This window comes from Passer domesticus, chromosome 16, assembly GCF_036417665.1.
Source record: "Passer domesticus isolate bPasDom1 chromosome 16, bPasDom1.hap1, whole genome shotgun sequence".
NCBI lineage: Eukaryota > Metazoa > Chordata > Aves > Passeriformes > Passeridae > Passer > Passer domesticus.
This window is the reverse complement of record NC_087489.1, coordinates 8626474-8634752: the sequence shown is the minus strand read 5'-3', so window position 1 is coordinate 8634752 and position 8279 is coordinate 8626474. Positions and strand designations below refer to the sequence as shown.

The following is an 8279-nucleotide window of genomic DNA, read 5'->3' as shown; positions in this document are numbered from 1 at the left end:
CGCGCGCGGCCCCGGTGGCGGCGCCGGCCGGGCCACGCCCCCCGGGCGCCGCGCCATTGGCCGGGCCGCGCGGGCTGGAGCGCGGCCGCCGCTCTCCGCGCCGCCCATTGGCCGCCGCCCGCTGCCACTTCGCCGCCCGGGCGGCCGCGCCCCCGCCCTCGCCCCGGAGCCACGCCCCCGCCGCCGCCGCGCCACGCCCCCTCCGGCAGCGGCCATCTTCGCGCGCCCCGCCCTCCCGCCGCGCGCGCTGCCCGCGGGACCCCCCCAAAATAAACACCCCAAATAAACACCCCCCAAAAAACCACCCCACCGGGCCGCCCGCGCCACCCCCGCTCGCCACCGCGAGCGCAACGCGCCCCTGCGGCCAGCGTGATGCCACACCCCTCTTTTCCCGCCAAACTCGCGGGGCTCCCCGAAAGTTGCAGAGGAGCCCCGAAAGTTCCGGGTTTTGTTGCTACGGTGCGGGGTTCTGGGCGCCCACCGAATAAAGGCGGGGATGCCGTCAGCGCGGAGCATCCCGCCAAAGTCCCGCCGGCTCCTGCGGACTTACCGGGGTGGAACACGCAGCGTTAAAATTTTGGGGGGTTCGAGCAAAAGTGATGTCCCCCGGCAAATTACAGGGCTGCCCACAAGTTACAGGGGTTCTTCAAACGCTGCAGAGCTCCTCACAAAGCTATATTCTCCAAAACTTGTAGGTTCCCCCAAAGTTTTAAATCCCCTATAACTCGCCTATAGGGCTCCCCCATCAGCTCTAGGGCTTCCCCAAAAGTTACAGTCACCTTCTGCTAGAAAGGGGGTGTGGTCTGGACTTTTGGGGTGCGTGCGCCGTTCCCAGGAGGAAAGAGGTCCCTCATTCCACCGCCAGTCCTGGCCACCACGAGGAATCCCTGCCAACCCCCCCCAGAACGGCGGGGCTGGGGGTGGGTGCAGGGCGGGTGCGAGGGGTGCAGGAGGTGCCGGGGGTGCTGAGGTGCGTGGGGGGTACACGGGGAGCGTGGGCTGCCCATGTGGGATGCACGGAATGCCCTGGGTGCAGGGAACGCTTGGAGTGCGCGGGGTGCGGGGATTTTGGGGTGCACTGGGGTGCCCCGGGTGCCTGGGCTGGCAGGGGGTACCTGTAGAGCAGGGGGTATGTGGGATCCATGGGGGATCCCAGGCGTGCGTGTGGTTTTGGGGCGCACGGGGTGCTTGGGGCGCTCCGGCTGGCGCCCAGCCGCGTTCTGCCCCTCAGCTGCCCCAGAACCCGCGCCGGGCGGCGGCGAGGGGCCACCAGCTCCTGCTGCGGCTGGATCGACCAGCCCGAAGGCCGGGACAGAGTCCGTGCGGCTGTCCCGGATGGCGGCCCCCGCCTGTGCCCCCCCGTCCTGCCCTGGCACGGCTCGGGGGCTGCGGGGCTGCGGGGGCGGCACCCCGGGGTGCCTTGCCTGTTCCCGGGGTGCCCTGCCTGTTCCCAGCCAGGCCCTGGGGCGCTCGGCCCCCCTCGCTCCCTGCCCTGGTGGAGGGGGGGCTGGAGGTGCCGCTCCCACCCTGCGCCGAACCCGGCTGCTTTCCTGAGAGTGAAAAAAGCAGCAAACCGGGAAAAAAACCCCAGGAACCCGGCCAAGCGCCCGGTGTCACCCCGGCACGGCCGCCACGGGACCGGGGCACGAGCCGGGAACCGGGACACCCGCGGGGCCCCAAAAGCCGCCCGGGCAGCACGGGAGCAGCCTTTATTCCCCATGCTGCCCCGTCCCTGGGGAGCCCGATCCCGCAGCCCCCGCCAGCGCAGCCCTGCCGGAGCCTGCGGGGCCCGGGGGAGGCTCCGCGGCCGCCCCCGCTCCGGTTTAATGGTTAACGGCGGCCGAGGAGCAGGGCTGGAGGCTCCGGCGGCTCCGCTCGGTGTTGTGCAACTCCACGAGCATCGCCCCCCCTTGCACAGGGCGCCGCCAGCCCGGGCAGGGGGGCTCGGCAGGGGGAACCCGAATTTAAAAGTGATCATAGCACTCCTGAGCTGGAAAGGCCATGCGAGGATCATTGAGTCCGACCCCGGCCCTGCACAGGAGTCCCCCAAGGGTCGCCATCCCTGGGGGATGCCCGAGGGTACCGGGGCGCCCTTGCCAGGGCTCGGCTGCGGGCTGGACTGATGCCCCTCGCCCAGGTGGTCGTGCCCGCACTGCCCGTGTCCCCTGGCTGCCTGCGGAGCTGCGGAGCTGCCGGGGGACGGGGGGAGCCTCAGGGGTGGGGGGCTAGGTGGGGAGTGGGGCTGCTTTGGGTGGAGAGCCCTGAGCTGCAGCATAGCCACAGAGCTGGGCTGCGGAGCCCCGCGGGGTGCAGGGACGCAGGGGGTGCGGATCCTCATGGCACAGAGCGCCCGGCAGCGCCAGGCAGGGTGTCACACCGGGCAGGAGTCACACCGGGCAGGTGTCACACCGGGCAGGTGTCACACCGGGCAGGTGTCGCACCGCGCAGTGTGCAATGCGCCTTGCAGCACCCACAGCTGCATCCCACAGGACGTGCAGCCCCGTTCCGCCTCTCGGGGCTCCTGCTCGCTCCCTCTTGTGGGAACGGCACCGTTCAGCACCGTCCCTCGCAGCGTGGCAGAGCCCCGCTCACCTCTGTCCCTCAGGGCTGAGGGGGGCACGCCCAGCCCTGCCCTCTCCCCTCGCTCTGACCCCAACCCCGACCCTCCCGAGCAGACCCTGAGGCTCCAGGTGGTGTTTGGGATGGGCTCTTCATCCACCAGCCGGATTTCGAGCCTCCAGGCACGTTTTCCAGCACCCTCAGGACTGGGCAGTTGTTCTCTTATTTGAGTCGGGCTCTCCCAAGTCCTACAGGAATTATGGACAAGTGGGCACCCCTGCACAGCTTCTGCTGCTGCTGGGGCAAATTGGAGACCAAATTTGGCCGCCACAGCAGCTTTCCCTTCCCTGGTGCCATTCCAAGCCTGCCTTTCCCGGGAGGTGGCACAGTGGTACCCACATCCCCCCGGGCAGCGCAGGGACCGGAGTGACCCCTCTGATCCCACACCAAGCGATGCTCCTGTGCCTCAACACAGCCCGAGACAGCTCCCAGGGGACCCGGGTGGCACAGAGGGACCCAGCCGTGTGCGCTGGGGTGCTGGGAAGGGGAGCAGGGCATGGCAGCGTGGGGAGCCCAGCCGTGCCTGTGGCAGGCTGGCAGCAGGAAGAGCTCCGGCCCCAGCCGGGCTCTATCAGCGCCCTCATCTCGCAGGGGGATGGGAGAAGCTCTCGAGGGCGGCTGTGGTTTGGCGTCGAGCGCGGGGCTGACAGAGCCTGGGGTGCCTCCAGCCCGAGCGCCTTCAGCAGGGTTTGCTGAGCGCTGCGTTTTCGCTTTTAATCTCTTCACCTGCCGAGATGCTGAGGGAAGGCGCGTGGCTTCCTGCCACACCGCCTGGCACGGCACGGCACGGCAGGGCACGGCACGGGGGCTGCGGGCTCCACCCGGCTCCAGGCCGCCGTGCCACGAGGTCGGGCAGCCACTGGCCATGTGCCCAGGGCCACCGTCACTGCCTCATCTCCACCGGGGAAGAGAGGAGGGAAGTTTAACTCTGGTACCCATCCAGCTCGCCCAAGCTTTTTTGGGAGGCTGCAGGACCCGCAGGAGTGATGGGGAGGTGAGCAAGGAAGCAAACGCTGAGCAAACACAGCCTGGGTTGTACCACAGCCCTGTGCAAGGCTCTGCTGTGGCACAGATCACCCCCCACAGCAGCTCTTGGTGGCTGTGTCCCCATTTCAGAGGTGCCAAACCGCCCATCCAGGGCGCACTCACAGTCACACGCTCAAAGCTGTTCTCTCAGCACCACTTGCACCAGCAGCAGCAGCCAGAGCCCCCAGAAACAGGGATTTAGACTCAGTTTAAGAGTGTAAACTTTCTCTCAGCCTTTTAATGGTGTTTGGGAGAGGGCTGCCCATGGAGACACCCTTGCATGGGTCTGAAAGGGTGGGAATGAAGCAGAGCCCACAGCCCACACCAGTGAAATTTCTGTGTTGTCCTGTACAGGGTGAGGAGATGGATTCAGTGATCCCTGAATTCAGTGATGAATTCAGTGATTCAGTGATGGCTGACCCCATCTCCCCATAACAAGGGGCATTCTGTGAGGGGAGCAAAGCTCCTCAGGGCTTACGGGGGGCTGGAGGGGGCCCTGGTCTCCCCCAGGCAGTGTGAGGAAGACAGAGACCCTCAGCCATGGCAGAAAGCTCCTGATGGGGGTCTGATCCTGCAGCCCAAGGCATGGGGCTGGCTGCAGCCCCGTCACCCCCCACCCCAAAACGTGACTGGTCCCCACCCTGTTCCCATCTTGGTGCCAGCCCTGTCTCACTGGGGTCACACCCAGCACCCCCAAATGCCCATCTGGGGACATCCCACCATCAAGCTGCTGGCAGCAGCTGGGCTGGGGTGGGACAAGGACACTCGTAGAAAAGTAACAGAAAATATAAACAGAGAATGAGTGCAGGGCACAGGGCTTGGTGGGCACAGGGCTTGGTGGGCACAGGGCTGCTGGCACCTGCCCCTTTGGCACCCGACGGTGTCCAGCCAGGTGGGACCCCCCTGTGGCACTGCCCCTGGCCCTGGGGGGCTATAGGTTGGTGATGTACACCTCCAGCCCATTGGCTGCTGTCCGGGCAGAGGCTTTCCGGGACGCCCCTGCCCAGACATCCACCACGCTCTCATACAGGTTCTCGGGGACACAGGCCTTCCCCGGCTTGTCCCGTTTTGCTGCCTTCTTCCAGTTCATGTCCACAGCCTCGTAGTCAGGCTCGGGGCCACGGGCCTGAGCAGGCCATGCTCTGTCGTTGATGGACTCGTAACAGGGGTCAGGGGGACCTGGGGCTGCTGGGGACCCCTCCTGCTGGCAGGGGGGCAGCCACCCGGACCCCGCTTCCTTCACAGCCCTCGGGGTTGATGCAGGGGCCTGGGATTTCTTCTTGGTGGCTTTGCACACCGTCGAGTACATCTCCTCCAGCTGCAAAAGGAATTGTTTTTGGGGGTGGAGGGTTGGGGGCAACCCCTGCCCACTGCAGGGTACCCTCATGATTTTGTCCCCCCCATCTTCTGATGGAAGCTGTGAGCAGGAGGGGCAATGCCAGGGGCAATGCCAAGGATCCCCATCCTGGCAGTGGATCCTAACTTGTACCCTGCTCCACACATGGGCACAGCCAGGAGAGAAGGAATTAAATGACCCACCCCCCACCATGTGCCCCATCCCTGCTGTCCCCAGAGCTGTACCTTGGCATGAGGGGCACTCTCTGTGCCATGCCAGCAGTGCTGTGCTCCGGAGGGTCCTGCCCCAGCCCCATCCTGCACCTCCACCGACACTGCCTTCTTCACTTTATGGACACAGGCGTAGTCAGCTGCCCCATGCACGGCCCGTGGAGGGGACAGCTGGGTGCCAGCTGGCATGGGGGGCACCGGGGTGCCCTCTCCCCCCACGGCCAGGCACTCATAGACAGCGTCTGGCGCTGGTTTCCGCAGCGGGCTGAAGAGCAGGTTGGAGTAGGTCTGGTCGGGGGCTGGGGAAGCGGCCGGGGGCTCAGGGACGGGGATCTGGGGCAGCTCACGGTGCAGGAGGCCAGAGCTGTGCAGGGATTCCCCTCCAGGGGCCGCGGGACCGGGGAGATCCAGGCTGGCCGGACGCTGGACTGTGGGAGAGAAGAGGAAATGAGGGGATGCAAGGCACAACCCCTGTGCCAGGCTGTGGCACGTCTGCCCGTGACACGATGGGCAGCATGGGGACCGCAGGCAGTTGCCAAGGGCCACCAGCCCCTTGGGCCCCCCTGCTCCACGGCCACTCACCATCCTCTCTGACCTTCACCCGGTACAGCTCGTGCAGCTTCGTGTCCGACTTGCTGAGTGACCGCAGCTGTGCCTGGCACAGCAGGGCCTGCCAGGGGGGACAGACACCCTCAGGCTGGGCTGGGAGCCCAGACCCCCCCCAGGGCTGATCCTGCCCCCCAAACGTGCTCTTACCTCATCCACGAGCTTCACCCCGTCGGGAGCGACCTTCTTCCTGCCCTTCCTGCAGGGAGAAGTGGGGCTGAGCCCAAGGCAGGTGGCAGAGCCAGGGGTGAGGAGCAGGTGTCCTGGGTCCCCAGTGTCCCAAAACACACGTCCTGCTCCTTCCCCAGCCCCACAGCAGGCTCTGTGCTGCCCGGGGACATCACAATTGCATCCTGCACCCCACTGAGCTGCGCAGGGCACCACTGGCACCACCCTTGGCACTGCCCCTCCTGCTCACAGCTCAGCCCTCTCTGGGCTGCTCCTCTGAGGTTTCTGGCTGTAGGGGCTGTTCCAGGGGGCTGTGACACATAGGGATGCAGGATCAAGCCAGGCAGAGCTGCTGACCCCGTGGTCCCAGCTCAGGATGGCTGCACAGAGTCCCCACACGCAGCCACCAAAAGCCACCAAATGAGGGATCCCCAGCCCCACCCAGCCCCAGGAGGGAGAGTGGAGGAGCTGTGGGCAGCACGTACCGTTTGCAGGCAGCACACAGGGTGCCCAGGTAGACCAGGCCACCGAGCAGGGCCAGGGCAGTGCCAGCTGGCAGCAGCTGGGTCCCTGCTGTCCCCTCACTGCTGGCTGCAGCCATGGGGGAGCCGCTTGCAGCACCACGGCAGGGCTGAGCTCTGAGGAGAGAGAACACGAGTTGGAGTTCAGCCTGAGCTGCTGGGCTCCCCATGGCATGAAAGGGTGCTCTGTGACCCCCAGGGCTTAAGGGACCCCTGCAGCACAGTCCCCCAGCAGGGGGATGCTCTGGATGGGGACATTCCACTGGGTGACCCATTTTTGGGCCAGCAATTGCTGTCCCCAGAGTCACTGTAACACCTCCAGTGCCCAGCCCCGTGTGGACACCTGACAGTGGGTGCTCTGTCACCACCAGGGAAATCTTCAAATTTTGGTTCCTTTCGGAAAAAAAACCCCAATCCAACAAAACCAGCGGGATTCAAGCTCACAATTTGCCACTGAAATGGTGAAAAGGAGATGCCCGGGAGCCCTGAAAACCCTCTGGAGACACCCTAGGAATGACAGAGTGCTTTCTGGGGACACTGGGACACCAACCCGGGCTGTGGGATGGGGGTGGCACTGCTCCTGAGCACAGGGGAGGTTAGTAAAGACAGGCAGTATGACTCAATTTCCTGAAAACAGGGGGAGCTTCAGCATCTCCTTCCTCCCCCTCCTCTCCCTCCTCATGCCCTGGCCTCAGCAGAACACACCAGGCCACCCTCCTTCTGCAATGGATTCACACGTTCCCTGTGCCACCACAACCCCAGGTCTGCAGCTGCTCTCTGCTGTGACACCAGAGCAGAAAACACCCCATTTTCCCACCCCTTCCTGAGCCTAAAGCTGTGCCTTGCCCAAACCCAGCCCTTGTCCCTGTGCTTTCCCCAGGGCAAAAACCATCCCCTGCAACCGCGGCAGAGCAAGCGGCACAGGGGCAGGAGGGGGTCCTGACACAAAGCACGGGTGCTCCCCAGCCTGTCAGGATCACCTCCTTCCCCAGGAGGCTTTTGGTGACCTCTGTCCCATCATTTCCACGCCACCATGCCCGTCCCTGCTCTGCTGCCAGCACGCTGCAAACCCAAAGCAAGAGCTGACACCCTTCACCTTCACTGCATCGACGGTGACTGCAGCTCCCAGCTCTGCACAGCTCAGCTCTGTGCACCCTGCTCTACAAAAACAGGCTGGCCTGTCACCAGCACCCCAGAAATGCCTGATCTGAAAGGAGATGGAGGCAGTTCCTGGAGTAAAACACAGCTTCAAGAAGACACGGTAGCTGATCCAGATGAGGCCAGCAGTAGGGTCCCTGGGCAGAGCTGAGCATGGATGGGAACCCAGAGATCCAAAGGGACATGCTGAGCACCTCTTACTCACCCTCTTGCATATCTTCATCCGCATGACATAACCCAGATGAGCTCTGGTGAGAAGCCACCCTGCCTTGTGTAAATCTCAAAAGCTACTGCAGGCCCACAGGAGCCCCCCTCTCCTCTGCACCCCGGGTCACACAGCAGCATCTTTGGCACATTTTTACCCCAATAACCAGAAGGTCCCTGCCCATTTGCAGCACCCTTTTATCTGTGAGCATCCTTTTATCTACGAACTTCCCATGCCTTTGGAAACTGCCCTGACTGAAGCATGAACCCTGGAGAGCAATTATTTCAAGGTAGAAAGTGAGACAGAGAGGTTTTAAGGACTAACCAGGCTGGACAGACTGGCTTAGATCAGAGCTGGGAAGGGGAGGCTGTTCCCTTTCCAACGTTTTAATTAGACAACACAGCTTTTCT

General features: G+C 64.4%; 1 protein-coding gene across 1 annotated transcript; it reads right to left on the bottom strand.

The window, feature by feature from the left end:
- Positions 1-3881: 3881 nt before the first annotated feature.
- LIME1 (Lck interacting transmembrane adaptor 1) lies at positions 3882-6586 on the bottom strand. Its single transcript, XM_064391244.1, has 5 exons — positions 6471-6586; positions 5968-6016; positions 5794-5881; positions 5227-5639; positions 3882-4963 (listed from the first exon to the last, which is right to left on the bottom strand). Exons 1-5 carry the CDS (start codon positions 6584-6586, stop codon positions 4577-4579), a joined length of 1053 nt encoding a protein of 350 aa, XP_064247314.1. The 3' UTR covers positions 3882-4576.
- Between the last annotated feature and the right edge of the window lie 1693 nt (positions 6587-8279).